The 25,978-nt window shown below is 39.7% G+C and overlaps 1 protein-coding gene across 12 annotated transcripts in view; it reads left to right on the top strand.

Annotated features, from left to right (window-relative positions):
* The window catches only part of PHACTR4 (phosphatase and actin regulator 4), a 149,657-nt gene that overhangs the window by 116,281 nt on the left and 7,398 nt on the right, over nt 1–25,978 (top strand). For 4 of the 12 annotated variants that reach the window (XM_059916753.1, XM_059916742.1, XM_059916731.1 and 1 more), the window contains 9 exons: nt 2,908–2,931; nt 3,895–4,065; nt 4,705–4,785; nt 10,664–10,828; nt 11,340–11,735; nt 15,499–16,102; nt 17,489–17,676; nt 18,764–18,917; nt 24,734–24,789. In XM_059916753.1, the coding sequence (XP_059772736.1) occupies nt 2,908–2,931; nt 3,895–4,065; nt 4,705–4,785; nt 10,664–10,828; nt 11,340–11,735; nt 15,499–16,102; nt 17,489–17,676; nt 18,764–18,917; nt 24,734–24,789 (1,839 nt within the window). Of the gene's footprint in view, nt 1–2,907; nt 2,936–3,894; nt 4,066–4,704; nt 4,786–10,663; nt 10,829–11,339; nt 11,736–15,498; nt 16,103–17,488; nt 17,677–18,763; nt 18,918–24,733; nt 24,790–25,978 lie in introns of all 12 variants that reach the window. The other 8 variants (XM_059916786.1, XM_059916796.1, XM_059916703.1 and 5 more) reach the window with 2 other exon arrangements.

Raw genomic sequence — 25,978 nt, forward strand, 5'->3', positions numbered from 1 at the left:
TATTTTTAACCTATATTTGAAAAAATATGTGCATGGCCCTGGCCCCTCTTCTAGTTCTAAATAATACCTAGTTAGGGACTTCCCTGGTGATCCAGTGTTTAAGGATCTGCATTCCAATGCAAGGGACATGGGTTCAGTCCCTGGTTGGGGAACAAAGATCCCACATGCCACAGGGCACCTAAGCCCGCATGCTGTAGAGCCCACACGCCACAACTAGAGATAGCCCCCGTGCTGCAACAAAAGATCCCACATGCCGCAACAAAGATCCCACGTGCCGCAACTAAGACCCAACATAGCCATATAAATAAATTAATTAATTAATATTTTTTAAAAAAATAATAGGGACTTCCCTGGTGGTCCAGTGGTTGAGACTTTGCCTTTCAATGCAGGGGGTACGTGTTCCATCCCTGGTCAGGGAGCTAAGATCCCACATGCCTCTTGGCCAAAAAACCAAAACATAAAACAGAAGCCATATTGTAACAAATTCAATAAAGACTTCAAAAATGGTCCACATCAAAAAATAAATAGAGACTTCCCTCGTGGCTCAGTGGTTAAGAATCCGCCTGCCAATGCAGGGGATACAGGTTCGATCCCTGGTCCGGGAATATCCCACATGCCGTGGAGCAACTAAGCCCGTGCGCCACAGCTACTGAAGCGACCTGCATGCCGCAACTACTGAGCCCGCATGCTGCAACTACTGAAGCCCAAGTACTTAGAGCCCATGCTCCGCAACAAGAGAAGCCACCGCAATGAGAAGCCCATGCACTGCAACGAAGAGTAGCCCCCGCTTGCTGCAACTAGAGAAAGCCCGCACATATCAATGAAGACCCAACGCAGCCAAAAATGAAGAAAGAAAGAAAGAAAGAAAGAAAGAAGGAAAGAAGGGAAGAAAGGAAGGGAGGGAGGGAGGGAGGGAAGGAGGAAGGAAGGAAGGGAGGGAGGGAAGGAGGAAGGAAGGAAGGAAAGAAAGAAGGAAGGAAGAAAGAATTAGGTTACGTGCAGAGAATGTCTGCCTCTGTCTCTTTTAACATGCAAAAGTTTTCCAGATAGTAATCTGGAATTGCATTTAACAAGCTGACTAATCATAAGAATTGCCTGGGAAATTTTTTAAAAACAGATTTCTAGGTCCCAGCTCCTGGAGATTCTGTGTTTTGAAAAGGCAACTGAGCTGATTCCAAGTATTTGGAACATATTTGGGTGCCATGGAAATAATGTTCTGTTTGTCGTGAAAGTGAGGAGGGGAGAAGGGGAAGGAAAGGAGAATTTGAGAATATAAGAATAGGAATGAATGAATTTGGGATGATAACTGGGTCAGGACTGGGTGTGGCTGAACCTCACTGCAAGAGGCATACCAGTTTCTAAAAGTTTTATGGACATGAAGATTAAACACATTTTCATAAAGCATCAAAAAAAAAAAGTACTGCTCTCTTTGCTTTTTGTATTCAGTGCCTTGATGGCAGATGCATTCATTTTTATTGTAAGCTTTTGGTATTTTCCACACACACTGTGACATAATATAAACTGAACTTATTTTGAGTTCATATGCTAGCAGGCATAAATATGCTTGAAAGGATATCATGATTTTCTTGTTTTGAATGTATAAGAGAAAGAGGACACATAAATATGTTGTTCAATATAATGAAGAACTAAAAGGGTTGAATTAAATCCTACTTTAGAAGGTGATTAGATATCCAAGAAGATAGTGGAAGCAGGCTAGATTGGATATATTTCATTTTAGGACTTTACAGACAGGAACTTTTCTGTGAATATGTTACCACCTAACATTCCTAAAGTTTTTGGCTATTTTTCTTTGTAAAAGCATCACATAGCACTAATAACCTTTACTTTCATACTGTTAGTTTGGGGTTTTGTTTGTTTTGGTTTGGGTTTTGGTTTTTTATATTATCTTCCCTATTACTTTTAACCAAACAGGCATTTTCCTGTGTGTCTTTTGGAACTCAGTGAATTTCACTCAGTGGGTGGGTTACCAAGAGATTTAAAATTTCAGTCCTTCCTTGTCTCTGTAAGGAAGGCTACTATTTGAGAATGAACAGCTTATGTTACTTAGCTCCATTTCTGAAAGTGTTATCCTTAACATATGTTAAATATCAATGTTATGATATCGTGAATGCTCTGAAATGTGTCCAGGTCTCATTGACATTCCATAATTGGTAGAATACTGTCTTAGTTAAAGCACTCACTCCTAAAAACAGTACCATGTGTTCACCCTAGTGCCACTCTTGGCGGTCCATCCCAGGGTACCATTGAGGGGAAATTGTTAGGACAGGAGTTATTCTAAGTCTCTAGCAACTAAACTTTAAAAATATGATCCAATGTTATAACCATGTTCTACTGCATTTCATGTAAAGAATTAAAGTAGTTGAGACCCAAGGTGCCCTCAAGTAAAGAAAAGAGTCACTCTCCTCTGTCATCTTCATCTGTTGCACTTCAGGAACCAGACCCCTGTTTTGCCTATGTCATCTTAGGCATAGCAAAGTAATGCATCAGCAGCCATTGCTGCAGTCGCTCTGATAATTACTGTTGTGTAAATCTTACCTTTATCAACGGACTTCCCTAGACTCAGCATCTATCAACTGAAAAAAGATTGAATTTGTCAAGTGTTTCTTTAAAAAAATTAATGCTTGTTGATTGTGTATTTTCTCTTATGAAAAAATATCTATTGAATTAAAAGAGATTTTTTTTTTAGTGTATATATTTTCCCCTTTTGTCCCCCCCACCTCCAAATGCATTATTTGCTTCAAATGTGAAATTGTTTACAATAAACATGTTAACTTATTACATGTGATTATACAGTATGTGGTCCTTGATGTATTTCTATAAAGTAAAGGTCCCAATTTAATTCCAGGATTGTTATTCCACATGACTCTTTTTTTTCTTCTCCTCTAGACTTCTCCAAAGAACGCTGGGACAGTAGGTGGAGTGCAAAGTTGTATTGTGTTGCCTTCCTGCTTTTTTTGTTGCCTTCCTGCTTTTTTTTATTATTCTTGGCCGAGTCTTGGCTGCTCCTTTCTCTGCCACTAAAGCTCACTCACTAAACCCTGCATGTGTGGTCATTATGAGGGACTCATGGCCTTTCATTTCAATCCTGCACATTTATCATGTCAGTTATGTTTCTTGTCAAATCTTTAGAATCAGGATTGTCCCTAAAGCAATATTGTAATAAGCAAACTGAAATCTCATCTCTACTTTCAAGAAAGTTTTCCTTTATTTTGAAGCACTGTCTAATACCCCTGCCCCACCCCGCCCCCCAAGCCCCTTCCAATACTCCAAAACTACCTAAGGTCTTTTTTGCGAAGGGAGAAAATAATCTGATAACATATACAAGTAAGGTGTTAATACTTAAGTGTTACCCCCCTCCCTGAGCTATTTATATCCTGGAAAAGGAGGGCAGTGAGAGGGCAGTGTTTAACAGAGAATAATGACTCACTCACCGATGGTAGAATTCTCTGCTTCAATGACACAAGAGATAGTGGTGTTAGCTGGGACAGGCCTTCCCCCATGCCAAGAGGATGAGCATAGCAACAGCAATAGCCTACATTGGGGCAAGATCTCATGCACATTGGGAAGATATCCGCATTTGTGCGTGTGTGTGCCTTTAAGAGATTTGAGCTGGTTATGATCATCTCATTGAATTTTTGTCCTAAAATGATGTCAGCTCCGTTTGGTTCCTTTTCCTCCTTAGTAGTTTATCTGTTATGGATTTTGAAGTTTGGTGTCCATGTGATGTCAAGGAGTCTGTCTGCATGATTATTTTATCATTGCTCTGATCCTTTCCAACTACCACAGGAAGAGAGGGGAAGGGACATTTTCAAGATTGTGCTGAAATAATAAATTGGCTGTTCTCTTCCCTTTCTCCCTCTCACCATGCAACAGAAGAAGCAGGTCAGCCCATTGCAGACCCAGGCATGGTCATGGACAGTGTGGAAGCAGGAGACACAACACCTCCTACCAAAAGGAAGAGCAAGTTCTCAGGCTTTGGCAAGATCTTCAAGCCCTGGAAATGGCGGAAAAAAAAAAGCGATAAATTCAAAGAGACATCAGAAGGTGAGATGTTAAGATTTAAATATATGTTCTGAGTTAGAGAGTTCCCCATTGGAAGTACCTAACTTTTTCATTCTCTTCCCAAGTTTCTATAACCCCCTGTTTGAAAAGGGAATTGAATCTTTTAATTAAAAAGACAAGTGGTCACTCACTAAGCCATATATACTATATCCTCATTCCTAGGTTGGTATTTTGATGGGGTTAATGTTTATCAATTGAGTGGTGAATGGAGCTCCTGAACTACAGCAGATATAAGACGCCTCTTTTTTTCTATTCTGGCCACTTCCTCCCAGAAGAAGTTCATCCATAAATATCTTATTATTGCAATTTCCATTAAAAAAGGAGGGAATTCTCTGGCGGTCCAGTGGGTTAGGACTCCTCGCTCTCATTGCCAAGGGCCCAGGTGGCAGGCCAAAAATTAAAAAAAAGGAAAAGCTAAACTTATGAAAGGAGAGTTCTTTTTGGAATTGATATTTTCCCAATAGCACAGGTTGTGAATGAAATTAAGTTTTTAAATTCAAAGTTAGTTTTTGTGTTCTTTTCTTTCCTAAGAATAGAAAATTGAATCACTTTATTCTTTTACCTAAGGAGGTGAATTTTATCTGCCACATTTCTGAGTGTTGTTTTCCAATTTAATGTTAGTTTTAGAGCGAAAAATATCTATGCGAAAACCGAGAGAAGAGCTGGTTAAAAGAGGGGTTCTGTTGGAAGACTCTGAGCAGGGTGAGTTTGCAAATAGCATATGCCTGTCTCTGTACACTTGGTCTTTGGTTCTGACAAAGTATTTGAATTTTCTTTCTTTATTATTGCTGTTGTTGAGAGGGAAGGGGGCTTAAAAAAACTGTTCATGCATCTAGAATATATATTTTTATAACTTCTGTTAGAAAAGAAAAAGGCAATGTGGTAGAAAAGTCTGCAAAAGCATTGAACAGACAGTTCACTGAAGAGTACATACAAATGCCCAATAAACAAAAAGGTGGGTTTTTTACTTCATTAGTAATTAAGGGATACAAATTAAAACCAAAATAAAATAGCTCTACGTATAAACTAGAAAACCTAAAATTAATCAGATGACCAAGAACAAGAGTTGATGAGGGTATGAAATAAGTGGAATTCACATACACCTATTGGTGGAAGTGTTAAAGTGGAAGAATCACCTTGAAAAAAAGTTTAGCATAATCTATGAAAGCTGGAGATATGTAAACCTTTGTGCAGTCTTTGGTATATACCCAACAAAAATATGTATACATGTGTATCAGGAGATATGTATAAATACACTCATAGCAGCAATATTTATTAACAGTAGAGCAAAATTGGAAACAACCCAAATGTCCATCAATAGTAAAATATATACATAATTTGTGACACATTGATAAAATGAAATATTATACAGCAATGCAAACTACACCTACATGCTTTAATATGAATGTCATAAGTAATACTGAGCAATTGAAGTCACTCATGAAAGAATATATATTGTATCATTTCTATAAGTGTGAAGAAAAAACAATGTTTGGGAAAAAAAAAAATGAGTTTAGTGAACTATGTTAAGGAGAAAACTGGCCACCTCACAAAGAAAGGCCTAATGGCAGCAATGACTCTTACAAGATAGGAAATAATTAAAAGTTAAACTTGAGTTGAGATTGAGCTGAGGAATAAAAAGTTCTTCTTGCCTTTTTACTAATTTTTGCTTACAGATTCACTCCAAACATGCTTTTAAAAGATACTTTCTCTCAGTAAATGATCTAAAAAAGTGATTGTTTAGAAAAGTGGGTTGATTCTCCTGATTATCAAAAGAAAATGGAAACTAACTTTTTGGACTAAAGCTCCGGAGGTTTTAATGAATAAACTGTTGAAATAAATGCCTTCAAAACAGAAAAAAAAAGAAAAAGGAAAACCTGTTTGGAGATGCATGCTTATGTGGTTAAACTATAATAACACAAAGCAAGGATTATCTTAAGAGTTAGGAGAGTGATTGATTGCTTTGTGGGGGAAGGAAAGGGCTGTAACTAGGGAGAGAGAGAGGCTTCAGAGCTCTGAAAACATTTTATTTCCTAATGTCCATGATGATCACACAAGTGTTTTCCTTGTAATATGTCTTTGAAATTTACATTTCTATTTTGTACATTTTTCTCTACTGGTATTAAACTTGACAATGAAAAATACTGAATAATGATAAGATATTTCTATGGAATTCTGTGGCATACCATCTATATTTGATTTATTTTAAGAAGGCATTTTTTGTATAATTTTTAAAGATTACTTTCCATTTACAGTTATTACAAAATATTGGCTATATTCCCCGTGTTGTACAATACATCCTTGAGCCTATCTTACACCCAGTAGTTTGTACCTCCCCACTCCCCCACCCCTTTATTGCATATAAATGTGCATATATTTTTTGTGGGAATGAAAATATCTAATGAAGAAAAAAATATTAAAACATAAATGAGAATAATTGATTTTTTTGTTTAAGGAATCTCAGCTTAGGGGGTAAACCCCTTCCAATAATTACCGCCTAATTTTCTGTATTAAAGTCCATTTGCTTGCTGAGGAATAAAAAAAGCTTCCTTCACCCTTCCTTCCAAGTACCTACCTTATCTGGCTGCGGTCTTTAACTCTGGAATTGCAGTTGAGTGGTTGGTGAAGGATCCTTAGGGCACCCATTCTCTGTCTCTTTGTACATCCTCAGCTTTGTGCTAGCTGCAGTACTGTCATTTCCTTTTTTTTTTTTTTTTTAAATACCAAATTTGTCTCCAGGCCCATATTGCTGCCCTAATCTTTCTCGTTTGTCTGTCATAAAGATTATGTTTTGGTATTTCAGCACTCACTGCTGGTTTAATAATGTCAGGACTTTCTCTAATGTGTGACTTTTATGAAGCAGCTTATCAGAAGAGTAAGGCTGTAGTACACTGGTTGCATTTCATTTCTCTTTACATTAGAGTTACTTAGCGTGAGACAAAATATGAAAGCCAAGTTTTAAAAATATATCCTTTGGTTGGTGGAAGAAAGGAACCAAACCGATGAAATACTATACTGTTTAGGTTTTGAACCATTTGAATGTATTGCTTATTTGCAAAGTTTAATTAAATTATGTATTTATTGTCTCAACTATATAAAAGCTTAAGTAGAAAAAACAAGCTTGAAGGAAAAATACTAAAATATTATTAGCATTGGTTATTTCTGGATGTTGGAATGGGAATGTAGGGGATTTTTTTCTTTCTATTTTTCTAAATTTTCTAAATTTTCATGAGTCTATTTGTTTTTTACAGTAGGACACAAAAACTTCTAGGTATTTAGGTGGGTAACTGCAGTTATAATGCCTCTGTTGCAACGCCTTTGGCCATTGTTTTTTGATAATAGCCATTCCTCACCCCATGCCCTCTCCTACCTCTCACCTTTCTTGCTCACTCACCAAACCCCATACATTACTTCTTTCTTGTTTTTCACCTTCATTCAGTCTTTTTTGCCATATGCTTCCTATTGGCTCTTGATCCAGGTTGTTTTCAGCTTAGAAGCAAGCTCAGAGGTCCAATTGCTAAGTGAATTGTAGCCATTGGACAAGATGTCCCTCTGCCAACCAGAGAACTGACCTAAACTGTACTCTGTAAGAAGAAACTAAGAGGACTCCCCTGGCGGCACAGTGGTTGAGAATCCGCCTGCCAATGCAGGGGACATGGGTTCGATCCCTGGCCCGGAAAGATCCCACTTGCTGCGGAGCAGCTAAGCCCTTGAGCCACAGCTACTGAGCCTGCACTCTAGAGCCCACAAGACAAGAGTACTGAGCCTGCGTGCCACAACTACTGAAGCCCGCGTGCCTAGAGCCCATGCTCCACAACAAGAGAAGCCACCGCAATGAGAAGCCCGCGTGCCGCAACTAAGAGTAGCCCCCGCTAGCTGCAACTAGAGAAAGCCCGCATGCAGCAACGAAGACCCAACACAGACAAAAATAAATAAATAAATTTTTTTTTAAAAAAAGAAGAAACTAAGAGATGGGCCTCACAGCCTGGCTTACATATCTCCAGTTTAGGCTAAAAGCAGTATTTGAACCTTGCAGTTCTTTTCATACTCAGAGATGGCTTTTGGCTTGATTATGGTTCTGACTTGACTATATTATAAAATATGTAATGGATTTTCTGAGTTGGGAGTTGAGAGGCACCCATAGATGTTGAGGCCAGATTCTAATTCTATTTTATTCTGTTAGCATTTAGCACAAACCCTTTGCATTAAACATAAGAAGTTTGGGACTTCCCTGGTGGCACAGTGGTTAAGAATCCACCTGCCAATGCAGGGGACACGGGTTCGAGCCCTGGTCCAGGAAGATCCCACATGCCGTGGAGCAACTGAGCCCGTGTACCACGACTACTGAGCCTGCGCTCCAAAGCCCGCAAGCCACAACTATTGAGTCCACGTGCCACAACTACTGAAGCCCACATGTCACAACTACTGAAGCCCATGCACCTAGAGCTCGTGCTCAGCAACAAGAGAAGCCACTGCAATGAGAAGCCCGCGCACCACAATGAAGAGTAGCCCCAGCTCGCTGCAACTAGAGAAAGCCTGTGCACGGCAACAAAGACCCAACGCAGCTAAAAATAAATAAATGAATTTATTTTTTTAAAAATATATGTATATATAAGAAGTTTTACTTCAAAGTAGACAATCCTGATTAAGTAACTTGCAAGATGACTGATCACTTTTGCTGGTATGTGCTGAGTAGAAACTAATTAGTAATGTGTCTTTACCTTTCACTGTATGTTTTTTGAAAGTAGGGGCTTTGGGCTTCCCTGGTGGCGCGGTGGTTAAGAATCCGCCTGTCAGTGCAGGGGACATGGGTTCGAGCCCTGGTCCAGGAAGATTCCACATGCCACTGAGCAACTAAGCCCGTGCACCACAACTACTGAGCCTGCGCTCTAGAGCCCGCAAGCCACAACTACTGAGCCCGCGTGCCACAACTACAGAAGCCTGTGTGCCTAGAGCCCGTGCTTCGCAGCAGGAGAAGCCCCTGCAATGAGAAACCTGAGCACCTCAACAAAAGAGTAGCCCCCGCTCGCCACAACTAGAGAAAGCCCGTGCGCAGCAACAAAGACCCAATGCTGCCAAAAATAAAAATATAAAATAAATTTTTTTTAAAAAAGAAAGGGGCTTTGAAATGATTCATTGCTTTATGTTCTAGAAAGTCCTGTTTTTGTTAAAGGTGCGCTATATTAACATAAGCAGTAACTTACAACATTTGCATAGTTGTCATCTTGCCCCTTCGTCTGTTTTAAAATTTAAAAAATAGTTGTCAGAATACTTTCACTTTAGAAGTACATTTTTCATTCAGTGCTCATTTGCCTTAGACTTCTACTACTTTTAGCCCAAGCTCCACCTCTTTCTGAGACTGTATGAAGAATGATACTGTCTAATCTCTTAGTAGGAAGTGGTGGGTTGGGGTGAGGGAGTCTGGTCTATGAGAACTCAAGGAACTAACTCAAGAGACACTAAAATGAAGAGTGTCTCCCTATGGAAAACAAAGAGAGTAACTAGAGAGCAAATAGTTCCAGTTCCCATGACACTAGGAGGTGAGACAGTTTTCAGTCTCTAACCTCAGTGTTTCAGTTCTCTCCTCCAAAGGAAACCTCAGCAGTAACTGGGAACACTTGTCAAATTCCTCCATAAAAGGATCTTGCCTAAAAGTTTAATAGCAATGAGTGGTCATCCCAAAGCCTGCAGCCTAGTGGTCATTCCTGCAGTTTAGCTTATAGGGATTCATCATGTGTACCGTGTTTTACCTTTGATGTGTCTATCAGTTCTCCCCCTTGCTGTCCACTCCTAATGCCCTCAGACACCCTCTGCTATGTCTCAGCTACATTCTGCTCATTATTAGTTTTCCTATTTCAATCACTGCCTAATCCATCCTTCTCACAGCTCTCAGAATTAACTTTCTAAAAGACAGAGCAGATCATATCTCTCTCCTACTTTAATTCTTTGGCTTCCTGTTTCCTACAGGATTCAGTCCAGGCTCTTTTACATGGTGCTTGGTACCCTTCATAGCCTGGCTCTTGCTTGCCTTTCCATTCCTATTAACTTTTTCTTATGTGTCCTGTTCTCCTGCCAGGACAAACTAATTGTCAGTTCCTAAACATGTCGAATAATTTCACACCTTCATACATGCTATTCCTTCTTCCTACATGGTCTTTCCTCATCTTGTCATCGAGTGGCAGGCTCCTACTCCTCCTTTAAGACTCAGTTTAGCTACCACTTTCTGTGAAGCTTTTCTAACCCCATTCCCACCCCCAAGAAAATTGCTTCTTCGTTTGTACCATAGCACTTCACTCATAATAGCTCTTAACATTTAGCATTGTAATTATTTGTGTGAAATAAATCTGTCTTATTCATGTAGCAAGGCACCCGGCACATAATAGACAATCAAATGTTTATTGGAAAAAGAATTACTTATTTTCATTACTACTATAAAATCTAAATAATTTAGATCTAAATAATAAGCTAAAACAGGAAGAGGGTTGGATAAAGGGGATAAGAAAGGTTAGAAATTGCCAACTCTTCTCCCTACCTGACCACACCCAGTCCATCAGTTTGCTCTTTCTTTTGGACCTTGCAGGTGGTGAGGACCCAGGGAAGCTGAGCCATGCCACGTTAAAGAATGGCCATACCACCCCCATAGGGAGCGCCAGATCTTCTAGTCCAGTCCAAGTAGAGGAAGAACCAAGAAGAATAGCAAATCTTAAGAAGCCTATTCCAGAAGAGGACCCAAAGAAGCGACTAGGTAATTAACTCTGAATTTTTTAGTTTAAGAGCCATGGATCAGTCATTCTAATTTACTTCAGAGGTTTACAAGAGCCAGGGGAGAAATAAAATCCAGAGGGACTTCTGTTCTCCTCTAGCAGTTCCTCACCTAGTTGCCACTTTAAGTAGAATTTCTCCCCTCATTCTTGTATTCACAAAATACCTAAATGTGTGATTCTCAAGGACGGAAGAGGATGTTAAATATCAGATAACTGTAGGACTTTTTCAAGCTGCACATTCCTCCTCCTCCACCCAAGGGACTCTGTGTCCAGTTGCCTGGCTCTTGTATGAAGAATCACTACCATAACAAGCCTCTCTTATGATTGAGAAAGTGTCATATACCTTAAGTATGTTGAGGTTGGAAAACTTTGTCCGTAAACCAATCTATACATTAAATAATGGATGGAGTTGACCATAAGCTATGGTTGTGTTAGCTTTTTTCAGTCTGTCTTGTAACTCTTTCCTTTTAAATCACATCTGTTATTACACAGGCTCAACTGGAAGCCAGCCTAATTCTGAAGCAGAGTCCATTCCTGAGAATGTACCCAAACAGCCTTTACTTCCCCCTAAAAGACACTTGTCCTCTTCTCACGAAGCAAATGAAGGGCACGCAAAGGATGCCACTTCCTCTGGCAGCACGGCAAGACCACTCTCCTCCACGTCCACCACTGCCATCACCACAGCACCTGCTGCCACCACGGCTGCCACGAACCCAGCAAAAAGTGTTAATTCCTCTGTCCCCCCTTCCCAAGCACCCAGGACTCTGCCTGCTTCTCCTGCCAGCACTAACACTACTGCTACCCCAAGCCTCACTCATACAGTCCCTGCCAAGCAGCCCCCTATCCCTCCCCCTAAACCAGCTCACAGAAATAGCAACCCCGTCATTGGTAAGTAAGTCTTTAGATTTCCATTGTTTGGGGTTTGGCTTGGTTTTAGACTGTTGTTTTATTGGATAGCTGGTACAATATTGATTTGGTCTGTGAGAGAGTTCTCCATAGCTTGTCCCTCTGAATGCCCTCAATATAGAAAAAAGCCTTGAAAATGAGGCAGATGGCTATAAATGGAAACAGAGTGGTGTCAAATATCACTAAAATTAGGTTCAAGTTTTGGGGGATTAATATTTACTTTCCTAAAACAATGTTTCTGAACTACTGTTTGTAGTTGGGGGACTGTACATGTGAAGACCACAATGGGTTTGACCTGCTTGGAGAAAAGGGTTTTTTTTTTAACCTACTTTAAACTGCCAATGCCTTCCTTCAGCATAAATCCAGTAGATAAAAAGGTGATTGTATAGGTGCCAGTGTAACTTGTGATTCAGTGTCTGGCGTAGTACATTCATGGGGAACTGTAAAGATATTTAAATTATCCTGATAAAATCATGTTTTGTCTCAGGAGAGTTAAGAATGCTACTGTTAATAAAATAAATGGTGGAAGAATGAAAGCAGGGAAGATAACCAGTAACTTTTTATTGGTTTAGTAAATTTTTTATATTTACCTGAATATATTATATTATATTTAGGTCAGTTTTCCTTATATAAATTTAGAGGAATTTTTAAGAAAGGGAAGAGAGGAAAAAAGGTAGTTTTTCAAGAAAAATGATACTAGGCTTAGTACTGCTTAAAGTTTTTGTTAATGATTGGAGAAACAAAAAGTGTGCTCATCAGATGGCTAATTAACCAAATTGTATGGAGTGACTAGAACCTTGAAAAACAGGCTTAGAATTCATTGTGACTATAGCAGGTTGGAGGAGCTTGATAAAAACAGGATGAAGGTTATTATTATTATTATCACTACCTTGGATGGATAGTGCTGTGTTGACTTATCTCTGAGGAGTGAGGAGCTTTCATATACTTATTTTCAAAACCTCCTTGTGAAGTTTTATCTATTTTATCTATTATATAGTTAGGGCAATAAGAATGTGAAGAAGTTGTGATTGACTCAGGTTGCAGTTAGTGAAAGATAGAAACCAAGCACAGCCTTTTCAACTCTGGAGTACAGACCTCTGTCCTGTATACTTGTGTTCTCAAACTGTTGTCTAGACAGGGGTTCTCATCATGGTCACCTGGAGGGCTTGTTAAAACACAGAGTGCTGGGCTCTGCCCTTAGAGTTTCTAATTCAGGAAGTCTGGGGTAGTGCCTGAGAATTTGCATTTCTGATGAGTTCCCAGATGATGCTGATTCTCCGTGTATGGGGACCACACATCGGGAACCACTGCTCTAAACCAGTAGTACTCCACCCTTTTCAGGGTAAGACAACATTAAAAAATGATAATATGTGTACTGTATCCTGGGCTAAACTGCAGAGGCCAGTCTTGGCCTCAGATGAACAGCCCAAAGCAATAGGCCCTGTGACTGAGGGACCAACATCAGTCCACAAGTGGTCCTCGGCAGAAAAAGAAAAATAGGATAGTTCACAGAGTTTTTTATTAAGGTTAAGTAGACTTGATTTAAAGAACTATCCTTTAGGGAGTTCCCTGCTGGCCTAATAGTTAGGATTCCGAGCTTTCACTGCCGTGGCCTGGGTTTAATCCCTGGTCGAGGAACTGAGATCCCACAAGCTGTACAACACAGCCCAAAAAAAAAAAGGACTATCCTTTATTCTGAAATTATGGACCTTCCTAATTCTTTGGTGTTAAAAGACCATTTCTTCCATGCAGGGGTTATGTTCATAAGTGGTTTACTGAATATCAAGCCTTAGTTGAGGGAATTCACTGGCAGTCCAGTGGTTAGGGTGCCATGTTTCCACTGCTGGGAACCTGGGTTCAATCCCTGGCTGGGAACTAAGATCCCACAAGCCACGCAGCTTGGCCAGAAAAAAAAGAAGCCTTAGTTGAAAATAATAAAAATTGACACCTGAGATTGGTTGAGAATCTTTTTAATAGTACTGGTCCACGAAACCCAAACATTTAGAAACCAATGTTTAGACATTGCTATGTCTACTAACGGGCATAATAGTATTAGGACGAATTAGTAGTGTTGGGACTAAGGAAGGACCACCATAAATAACTGAACAGATGAAGGGAATTTGTAACCCCTCCAATGAACATTTTGGCATCTTTCCCACGGAACTACAGCCAAATGCCATTGGGTATTTGTACCAGAGGGTATGTGTACCAGAGGTCATTTCCTTTACTTTTCAGGTATATGTTTTCCTTAAATTACCAAAGGTAATTTACTTTATCAATTCAAATGTTAAAATACTCAAATTTGGTCTTGTCAGGGGTGGGTTTTGTTGTAGACGGAATAGCTAACCACTACTTTTAGACAGACAGCAAAAATCCAGTCTACCAAAAAATATCTTTTATTGATCCTGAAATTCACATTTTTCGAATCCTTTTTTATATGTGTATGCAGTATTTTTCTAGAAGGACCTTCTAAAATTTTACTTATAAAGAGTGATATTAAAGCATTATCAGATTAGCTAGACTTTTACTTTGAATGCTGCCAATGGAATGGGATTTAGTGCAGTTAAATTTTTAATTTAGGGAAACTTGAAGTGTTGCTCTCTAGGTAAGACATATAAAACCTTTGAAAACAAGTGAGGGGTTTGGGTAGAGGGTTGGAGGTTGGTAACCGAGAGAACTACTATTTAATTATTTTGCAAGGTTGACCTTTTGTGATGCGTTGATCCACTTCTTAAAAGCCATTTGGAACTCTCCAAAGGGACTTTGTGGAATCAACACCTGAGACGTTGTGGGCTTTGGGGGATCACATAGGGATATATACTGTCATGATACAGGGTAGGGTCCTCTCATCTAGTAAACATGTATTGAGGACCCACTATGTGCCAGGCACTGTGCCCCACCCTGTGAATATGCTGATAGAGACAACGGGTGCCCTGTTGTCAAGGAGCCCATAGCGTAGTGAAGAGTGGAGATGGCAGATTGGACATAAAGGACAAGAAGAGGTGTGGACATTAATAAAAAACAAAGTCAGTGGGATCCAGACGATGGAGCCTCATAATGAGTCCCGGGAACTAGCTGAGTCCTTACCAGTTTGTAGTATGATCTTGGGCAAGTCACGTAACTTCTGTGGCCTCAGTTTTTGCTTCTGTAAAATGGTAAAGATGATCTCTTGTATAAGAAGAATATGAAGTCAAGGACAGAAAAGCACCTTGCTTTCTTCAAAGGCCTCTGCGTTTGCTATAAAAATCCAAGATATCAATGATAGTTTAATAATAAAGTGCTGAGATAGCTAGATATCATTATTTATCAGTATATGGTAACAATGCCTGATAGTGTTTTTTTGTTTGTTTCAATCTACATGTTTAAATTTTTTAATGGAGTACTGTTAGACAAAAGAACTTAATAGCCACATTTTTTTTGGTTTTTTTCATATTAACTTTATCTACACCAAGATCAAGTCATAAAAAGTTGTCATGTCTATTATCATAGTAAAGAAGTGAGAAGTTTCTCATCAGAGTATTAAGGTAGTGGTCTTCCTACACCTCTGTACATTTATTAGGCCTTCTAGATATTTAAATATTAATTTTGTTTCCGGATGAGATAGCTAGGGAATGGCAAAGCCATGAAATGGTATAATTTGCCCGAAAGATTAAGACTGAGCTCAACTCTAATTCTAGGCCCTGGGCTGGCCCCTCAAAGCACTGTAAAGACATCTTAAATTGAGGTGTTGCTTTCTCTTTTCCAGCTGAACTATCCCAAGCAATAAACAGTGGTACGTTGTTATCAAAGCTGTCCCCACCTTTACCGCCTAAGAGAGGCATTCCATCAACCTTGGTACCCACCTCAGAGTCTGCTGCTGCCACTGCCACCACCACAAAAGCACCAAGTGATCAGAAAGAGAAGAGCACATGCTCTGTGGGCTCCGAACCCCTGCCGATGATCCCCCCTACCGCCCCATCCCCCCCACTGCCTACTCATATACCTCCAGAACCCCCTCAGTCCCCTCCATTCCCTACTAAGACTTTTCAAGTTGTGCCAGAAATTGAGTTTCCACCTTCCTTAGACCTACCCCAGGAGGTTCCCCAGCAGGAAAGTCAGAAAAGGGAAGTACCCAAGAGGATGTTGGACCACAGCTTTGGGGAGCCCCATGTACCCTCTAGGCTTCCCCCAGTCCCACTGCATATCCGAATCCAGCAGGCCCTGACCAGCCCACTCCCCGTCACTCCTCCCTTGGAAGGCTCTCATAGAGCTCATTCATTGCTCTTCGAGAACAGTGACAACTTTTCTGAGGACAGCAGTACCCTGGGTCGGACCAGGTCACTTCCCATCACTATTGAAATGCTGAAAGTGTGAGTGCCTTTAAAGCTTGCTTCTTGTTCCCTCTTTACTCTAGCTAGCCCTTCTTGGAAAAACTTACTTATAGAGAGAAAATGTGAATAAATTTAAATTAAGAAGAATACTCAACAAATAGGACATGTTCTTGAATTTGAACTTTTACTCTCCTGATTTCTATAACATTGTTTCCATGGCAGAAATTTCCATGATGATACAAAAATTATAAACTTCTGTACTTGAAAATTAAAATCACTATGTATTTTTATATGATATACGGGAAGCAGTGTAACATGGTGCTTAAGAACGTTGACCTTGGAGTAAGATAGCTGTGGGTTCAAATCCCAGCTCTGCCTCTTATTTACTAGCGTGCAGTAGTGTATGTTACTTAATCTTCCTGCTCTTTAGTTGTCTAACCTGTAAACAGAAACAATACCTACCTCATAGGCTTGCGAGAATGAAATTAGACAAATCTGAAAGCTCCAGTGCCTGGCACAGAACCTGGTAGTAGGGAGGGACAGAGAGAAGCCTAGAGAAAAAGAAGGGAGCTCTGAAAGATAGCTCAGTATTCCAGCCCCACAGACTGAAACTGCTCATCTTTTCTCTCCCTCATCTGTCCCCAAACACTCAATCTGTTCACAGTAACATTGGTACTTATACCTATTTTGTCTGTCTTTTTAAAATTCAGACGAATTGTGACTGAAGATTAACACTTCTTGACAAGTTGGAAATTTGTCTTAATAACTAAAAGAATTGTTATAGAGCTGTTGCAGTATCCTACTTTTTGGTTTTTTTGCCATAATCTTTTGTACTTCCTGGTATTATTTATTTTGCATCCTGGAAAGAGACAGTTTAGGAATTTGAAATAGACTAAGTCATAGTTTTATGCCTCCAGAGTGTAAAGCAAAGAAGTTAGTTTTCATCCTTACTTCTCTTTGCTTCCTTGGTTTAGGAAATGGGTTAAATATTTTTATTGAGTATCTTCCATGAGCCAAGTACTGTGTTAAATGCTGTGTAATCTTCTCATTCAATCAGACCAAAGCAAACTTGCATCTTATATATTGATCATCAGGGCCCTATGTGCAATACACTAGTGCATTCTAGAATTTGTCTATTTAATTCTCACAACAAGCCAACAAGGTAGGTATCATTCACATTTACAGAAAAATTAAATAACTTACAAGCTAGTAGATAAGTTGTAGATCTGGGATTTGAACCCAGAGCCCTTTAGATTAATAGCTGCTAAAAAGTTTCTTAGCAAGAATGTAAAAATTAAGGGAAATAACTATACATTATTTCATTCATGGACTTTTTCATGGTTATTCAGTAGTTTGCCTTGCAAATCAGTTATTCTTTATGTCTCTGAAAGGAAAATGTAAAATGTAATTATGTTAATTTGTTAGTCCAGACGATGAAGAAGAGGAGGAGCAGATCCACATATTTGCATTCGATGCAGATGTAGCATCTACCTCAGTCGTTCCTAAACTACCGCAGTGTCTGCAGGAGGAAGAAGAAGGGAAAGAGAGTGACTCTGATTCAGAAGGTCCTATTCAATACCGAGATGAAGAGGATGAAGATGAAAGCCATCATAGTAAGAAAAGGAGGGAAAGGGAAGGAGAAAGTTCTCTTACAGATAAAGCTGTGTGCTGGTCTTAGCAAGTGTAAGATGCATGGAAGCAGGCACCCTCTCCCATCGAGTCGTCTGGCTGACTGCTCTTGGAAGGCTCTGTGAAAGACTCTTGTCCCTGCTGTTCCCGTTGTTATAACAAGCCAGTGAGAGGGAGCCCAGTAGGTTGAGTCAATCAGTTTTGTATGTGTTTGGTTTTGATTTAAAAATTATTTACCTTGGGCTTCCCTGGTGGCGCAGTGGTTGAGAATCTGCCTGCCAATGCAGGGGACACGGGTTCAAGCCCTGATCTGGGAAGATCCCACATGCCACGGAGCAACTGGGCCCGTGAGCCACAACTACTGAGCCTGTGCGTCTGGAGCCTGAGCTCCGCAACAAGAGAGGCCGCGATAGTGAGAGGCCCACGCACTGCGATAAAGAGTGGCCCCCACTCGCCGCAACTAGAGAAAGCCCTCGCACAGAAACGAAGACCCAGCACAGCCAAAAATAAATAAATAAATTAATTTTTTAAAAAAATTATTTACCTTGATGGTATTAAAGAATGTGGAGTAAAGGAAAGTTGGTATTTGGGCTTTGTGGAAAAGACAAAAGTGATGCTCTCCTTCAGCCTAGTGAGCTTCCTGTGTTCATGGGGCAAAGAAAAAAAACATGTTCATGTACACACATCTGCGAATAATAGAATCCTGATTCCTAAAAGTGGAAAGCAGCTTTAAGAGTAGGAGCCTTATGAGGTGTGTTAGTGCAAATGCCTCTGTGTTGTAATTCAGAGGCTGTCCCCTGCTTAGATCATCTCTCCTCTAGCAACGCTTACTAAGAAGAAAAATGTAGACAGAGAACTGGTAGAAGTGAAAAGATATTTTTAGCCCGTCTGAGGCCATCTGCTAAAAAGATTTTTAGATGTCCTCAGTTTTACCCCCACCTCACTGTTAGGTGGATCATCAGAGGCCAGCTAGAAAGCTGGGATTATGATATTGTTTGTTCAGACTCTTACCTAGCTCCAGGTGAGGTTGAGCTTTAAGCTTCTACATGTTTTTCTTTCCCTTGTACAAAGGTGCTCTGGCCAACAAAGTGAAGAGGAAAGACACACTGGCAATGAAGTTGAACCACAGACCCAGTGAACCCGAAATGAACATGAATTCTTGGCCTCGAAAAAGCAAAGAGGAGTGGAATGAAATACGGCACCAGATTGCGAACACGCTGATCCGGTAGGCCTTTTCTTAGAATAGATTGATTTGATTTGATTATGCCAGTATATGTCTTAGAGATGTACTTTGTGGTGGAGCATGCAGGTATCTTTTTTTTTTAATTTTAGAAATAGCATAATTTTTAAAAATACATATTGTACACAGATGGGTATCTTCTAAGAGTTTGGAAATTAAGGAACTAGATGGCTCTCAGAGCTTTAAACCATGAGATAGATCTCACAGCTTTACACCATAAGATAAACATAAGTATGGTTTTTTTTTTAAGTTTCTAAGGATTTAGGTGGCTCCCAGGACAGCAAGCCTCTTCTGGCTTGCTCAACCATGAGGTGCCAGCCCAGTTAAAAATCACACACATAATTTCCATTTTATCTATTTCACCTGTTCCATGTAACTGCCTCCTTTCAATGTGTTACTATATTTTTCAAGTCAGCTGGAACCAAAAGCATAGAGAGACTGAATGCAGGCCAGCTTCCTGCATATGTACTACACGTAGAGTCCAGGTATACAGACAAGTGTTTGCCCACCTCAGATGTTCCTCTCGGAAAGTGGAACTCCTGGCATATTCCTTAAAAACAATTAAATAAGGATGCCTGTTAATTAAAATATATTCTCCTCTCCTACCTCAGACACCTGGCTTTGCTGATGGCAATTTTAATGCAGAACTGTGGCCCTCTGAGTGTCAGCAAGAGTCCATCAAGATTAGGAATTAGTTAAGAATGGGGATTTTTTTTTCTTTTAGTTTTATTGAGATATATTTGACATACAGCACTGTATGAGTTTAAGGTATAGAGCATAATGATTTGACTTGCATACACCATGAACTGATGACCACAGTAAGCTTAATGAACATCCATCGTCTCCTATAGATACAAAATAAAAGAAACAGAAAAAAAAAAATTTTCCTTGTGATGAGAACTCTTAGGCTTTACTCTTTTAACAACTTTGATATACAACATACATGTTAATTATATTAATCATGTTGTACATTACATCCCTAGTATGTATTTATTTTATAACTGGAAGTTTGTACCTTTTGACCACCTTCATCCAGTTCCCCCTGTCCACCCCCTGCCTCTGATAACCACAAATCTGATCTCTTTTTCTATGAGTTTGTTTGTTTGGTTTTTGGAGTATGATAGACCTACAATACTATATTAGTTCCTGGTACACAACATAGTGGTTTGATATTTCTATACATTGCAAAATGATCACCACAATAAGTCTAGTTACCATCTGTCACCATACAAAGATATTACATTATTATTGACTATATTCCCACACTGTATATTTCATCCAAGAATGGGGATCTTTAATAATAGATTCCTTTTTGCTTTATTGCAATGCTAGTTGCTCATCTTTGAGTGTTTTTTCCCAGCTCATAATCGTCTTAGAAGAGCTTGTTGGACACTAGCAATGAATAGTCTAAAATTAAAATGTAGAAATACAAGAGATTAACATTTACAATAGCAATTTACAATACCATCAGAAATCTTTAAATACCTGTGGATAAACCTGACAAAAGATTGTGTAAGACCTATGCACTGAAAAGTATAAAATAATGCTGAAGAAAGTAAAGAAGACCTAAATATATGGAGACAAATAACATATTCATGGATCAGAAGTCTCAGTATTATCAAGACATCAGTAGATTTAATGCAGTTCCAATCAAAGTACCCCCAAGCAGGCTTTAACTGACAAACTGATTCTAAAATTGTTACGGAAATATAAAGCAACTGTCAAAAAGAACAGGATTGGAGGACTAACACTGTCTTATTTTAAGACATATTATAAAGCTAAAGTAACCTAAACAGTATGGTATTGACGTAAAGGTAGGATAGACAAAGAAATCAATGGAACAGAAGAGAGAGCCCAGAAATAGACCCACCCATATATGTGCAACTCATTCATGACAAAGGTACAAAGAATTTCATTGAGAAGGGATGGTCTTTTCAACAAATGGTCCTGGCACAAAAATAACTTCAATTCATGCAGTGTATCATATAAAAAATTAACTCAAAATGGATCATAGACTTAAATATGAGAGCTAAAACTAAAATTTCTAGAATACGGGTTAAAGAAAGATTTCTTAGATATGATCTCAGAGCATGATTCTTAAGAGAAAAACATTGGTAAATTACACTTCATCAAAATTAAAATTTTTTGTTCTGTGAAAGACAGTTTAAAAAAAAAATGTAGGGCTTCCCTGGTGGCGCAGTGGTTAAGAGTCCGCCTGCCAGTGCGGGGGACACGGGTTCGAGCCCTGGTCTGGGAAGATCCCACATGCCACGGAGCAACTAAGCCCGTGTGCCACAACTACTGAGCCTGCACATCTGGAGCCTGTGCTCCGCAAGGGGAGAGGCCGCGACAGTGAGAGGCCCGCGCACCGTGATGAAGAGTGGCCCCCACTCACCACAACTGGAGAAAGCCCTCGCACAGAAACGAAGACCCAACACAGCCAAAAATAAATAATAAATAAATAAATTTAAAAAAAAAAATGTAAAAATAAGCCACAGACTGGGAGAAAAATATTTGCAAACCATGTATCTGATAAAGGTCTTATATCTAGAATATATGAAGAACTCTCCAAACTCAGTAAGAAACAACCCACTTTTTAAAAGGTGGGAGAAGCAAGGACTTCCCTTTTGATCCAGTGGGTAAGACTCTGCCCTCCCAATGCAGGGGGCCCGGCATGTGGAAGATCCCACATGCGGCACACTAACTAAGCCCGTGTGCCACAACTACTGAGCCTGCGCTCTAGAGCCGCATGCCACAGCTACCGAAGCCCACGCCCTAGAGCCGGTGCTCCGCAGCAAGAGAAGCCACTGCAATAAGAAACCCGCATACCACAATGAAGAGTAGCCCCCGCTCGCCGCAACTAGAGAAAGCCTGCGCACAGCAACGAAGACCCAACACAGCCAAAAATAAATAAATAAATTTATTTTTTAAAATAAAATAAAATTAAATAATAAAAGACTGATAATATTAAGAGTTGCTGAGGATGAGGCCCAGCTGGATTCTCACACAGTGGTGGTAAAATAGACTGGGAGTGTAAAATAGACTACTTTGGAAAACAATTTGTAAGTTTCTTTAAAAAAATCAAACAACATATGATCCAGCCATTCCATTATTTCTGATAGTCCACGCGAAATAGAAACAACCTAAATGTCCATCAAAACATAAATGGATGAACACGAGCATAGTCCTGTGATGGAATACTACAGAGCAGTAAACAGGAATGAGCTATTTATAATGCCACTACTTGGGTGGATCTCAGTAATTATCCTGAGTGAAAGAAGCTAGACCAAAAAAAGAGTACATACTGTATGATTTTATATAAAATTTTAGAAAATGAAAATTAATTTATAGTTACATAAAACAGATCATTGGTTGCCTGGGGGCAGGGAGGTTGAGAGTAAATAAAGCAGATGAGTGTTTTCGTGGAGGCAGGGAGGTAGAGATTACAAAGGAAATGAAATTTTGTCAGGGAGGTTGTAGTGGGTAGAGTTGTATGTTCCAAAATAAATCCTAATCTCTGGTACCTTTGAATGTGACCTTATTTGGACAGAGGGTCTGTGTAGATATAATCAACTTAAGATGAAATCACACTGGATTAGGTAGGCTCTAATCCAATGACTGGTGTCCTCATAAGAGGAGGGAAATTGGGACAGAGAGACACAGGCACACACACAGAGAACGCTGTGTGAATAAGGCAGATACTGGAATTATGCATCTACAAGCCAAAGAACGCCAAGGACTGCTGGCAACCACCAGAATCTAGGAGAGGGGCATGGAACAAATTCGCCCTCTGAACCTTCAGAAGGAACCAACCTTTCTAACACCTTGATTGTGGACCTCTGGACTCCAGAACTGTGAGAGAATAAATGCCTGTTATAAGCCATCCACTTTGTAGTAATTTGTTACAGCAGCCCTAGGAAATCAGTCCAAGGGTGATAGACATGTTCCTTACCATGATTGTGGCGATGATTTTTTTTTTTTTTAAGATTTTTACCCTGAGGAACTAAATCATTTAATGAACTCTTTTTATTTTTTAATATATTTATTTATTTTATTTTTGGCTGTGTTGGGTCATCATTGCTGCACGCGGGCTTTCTTTAGTTGTGGCGAGCAGGGGCTACTCTTCATTGTGGTGTGCAGGCTTCTCATTGCCGTGGCTTCTCTTTGTTGCAGAGCACGAGCTCTAGGCACGCGGGCTTCAGTAGTTGTGGCACACGGGCTCCGTAGTTGTGGCTCACGGGCTCTAGAGTGCAGGCTCAGTAGTTGTGGTACACGGGCTTAGTTGCTCTGCGGTATGTGGGATCTTCCCAGGCCAGGGCTCAAACCCGTGTCCCCTACATTGACAGGCAGATTCCTAACCTCTGCGCCACCAGGGAAGTCCCAGTGATGATTTTATAGGGACATACATATGTCAAAATATCAAATCATGCAATTTATTGTATGTCACTTATACCTTCGTAAAGCTGTGCTGGTGTTTTTTTTAATGAACATTGAAAAAAGAAAAGCTTTGAAATACATAAAGTTGTAAATTGTATATAAAATGGGGCTGGGAGTTTTCTATGCAACTGAAGAGTTACTAGCACATAGTTCAAATACTGTCAGAGCTATACGTTAAAAGTAAGAAATGAAGAACTTTCTGATTCTAGAAATGACAAGTTGTCATTAGTGAATAACATCTCAGAACTGGGAATGAGATGAGAAACTTCATCAAATATTTCAGAGAGGACTGAAATTAAAATCATAGGTTTTACAGAATATAACTCCAAAAGAGACAACCTTAAATTCCAGTGGTTCCTAAAACACTGGTTTAAAAATCAAAAGAGAGGCTTCCCTGGTGGCACAGTGGTTAAGAATCCACCTCCCAACGCAGGAGACACGGGTTCAAGCCCTGGTCTGGGAAGATCCCACATGCCACGGAGCGACTAAGCCCATGTGCCACAACTGCTGAGCCCATGTGCCACAACTACTGAAGCCCGCACACCCTAGAGCCCACGCTCTGCAACAAGAGAAGCCACCGCAATGAGAAGCCTGTGCACCACAACAAAGAGTAGCCCCCACTCGCCGCAACTAGAAAAAGCCCACGTGCAGCAACGAAGACCCAACGCAGCCAAAGATAAATAAATAAATTATTAAATAAATAAATCAAAATCAAAATCAAAATCAGAAGAAGACTTCCCTGGCGGTCCAGTGGTTAAGACTCCACATTTCCAATGCAGGGGGCGCAGGTTCAGTCCCTGGTTGGTGAAGTAAGATCCCACATGCCGCACAGCCAAAAAAAAATAAAACAAAATAAATAAAATAAAAATAAAAAGAGGAACATCAGAGTCATATGGGAAGCATTATGCATATATATGTGTATACACACACACACATATATATATATATATATATATATATATATATATATATACAGTCTCAGTCCTCATTCTGGTTTCCTAAATGAGAATTTTTATTAATATCTTTGAGGATCTGTGTTAACCCATATGCTGAAGGAGCAAATCTGTTTGCTTGCCACCAGAACAGTCCAAATCTTCATTTTACACATGAGTAACTCAAGGTCTAACTGAGCTTTTTTGTGGTGATAGGGCTTGCTGGCATCAAAGCTAGAACTAGAATCCTGGCCTCCTGTTTGCCTGTACAGTTCCTTTTTATGTTGTAATATCTGTATTAACTCTTTCAGTGTGAAAAGTGTTTCATAAACACTTTTCATAAGGTGTTTCAAAAGTGTTTCATAATCAGATCTTTATAAACAGGACCGGGAGATTTAACATAGACAATATTCTTATTTATCTCCTTTTTAGACGACTGAGTCAAAGACCAACACCAGAAGAACTAGAGCAACGAAACATACTACAACGTGAGTCCAGCTCTGGAAATGAAGTCTTATAGATTTTCTTTGTGTGTTTCTGACTTCAATATACATGACAGAAAAGAGAAGCATTTTTCAACAAGGGCCAAGGAGAGAGTATTCTAGCCAAGGAAGGAGTATTCATACTTTTTACCCCTGAAGGAACATAGTTCCCCCCAAGCTTCCTTTACAAGATATCATTATGATATTGTTTAGTGTACTGGGATACTCCAGAAAATTGTATTTTAATTTTCTCATAGTATCCTGCACCTACCTTGGGCATTTGAGAGGTTTTGACAGCGTGTGCTGCCCAACTTTTCTCTGTCTTAAGAGAGGTAAGGTAGTGGTTGTGTATTTGGAGTGGACCTTCCTATTCCTAGTGGAATCTGAGAGCTGGGACCCCAGAGCAAGTCCCAAATGCAGCAGTTGTTCTGCCTTTTTCATCTCTTAAGGCTTTCATACCTCCGAAGTCAGAAAATAGGACCATGTATTTAATTTGCTTTCTGTTTATGTAAATGACTAACTGAAATAGCATTCTAATCCAGTACAGATTTATTTTTCCCGATTATAGGGTGAAATTTGTCCTTAAATACCTCCACACTGAAGAGGATTAGGCTTCATAGGGTTACAAGTGTGGGAGCCTTTATAGACGTATCATGTGAAACCTAGTGTGAGCTCCATTCTCCATTGTTAGTGGTTACTCTTGAGCAAAGATCTGCGAAGTTTTTCTTACAGGGCACATAGTAAATATTTTCAACTTTGCAGGCCAAAAAGCAAAAGGAAGCTATTATGTAGGTACTTATCAGACCATTCAAAATGTAACCATTTAAAAATGTAAAGGCCATTCTTAGCTCATGGGCAGGAAAAGTACAGGCAGCTGGCCAGATTTGATACCATAGTTGGCTGACCCATGCTCTTAAGTATTTGACTACACCAGTTGACAAGAAAATTGTCTTGATTAGCCAGTCCCAAAGTAAGTATTTTATTCTGACTTGGAGCCTGTAAGAAACACCTGTGTATGGGACTTCCCTGGCCGTCCAGTGGTTAAGACTCCGCGCTTCCACTGCAGGGGGCCCGGGTTCAATCCCTGGTCGGGGAACTAAGATCCCACATGTCATGGGGTGCGGCCAAAAAAAAAAAAAAAGAAATATCTGTGTGTAATTACTGAAACGTTTGATATGCAGATTGCCATTTTGAA

The sequence above is a fragment of the Balaenoptera ricei genome, chromosome 1, assembly GCF_028023285.1.
Source record: "Balaenoptera ricei isolate mBalRic1 chromosome 1, mBalRic1.hap2, whole genome shotgun sequence".
Taxonomy (NCBI): Eukaryota; Metazoa; Chordata; class Mammalia; order Artiodactyla; family Balaenopteridae; genus Balaenoptera; species Balaenoptera ricei.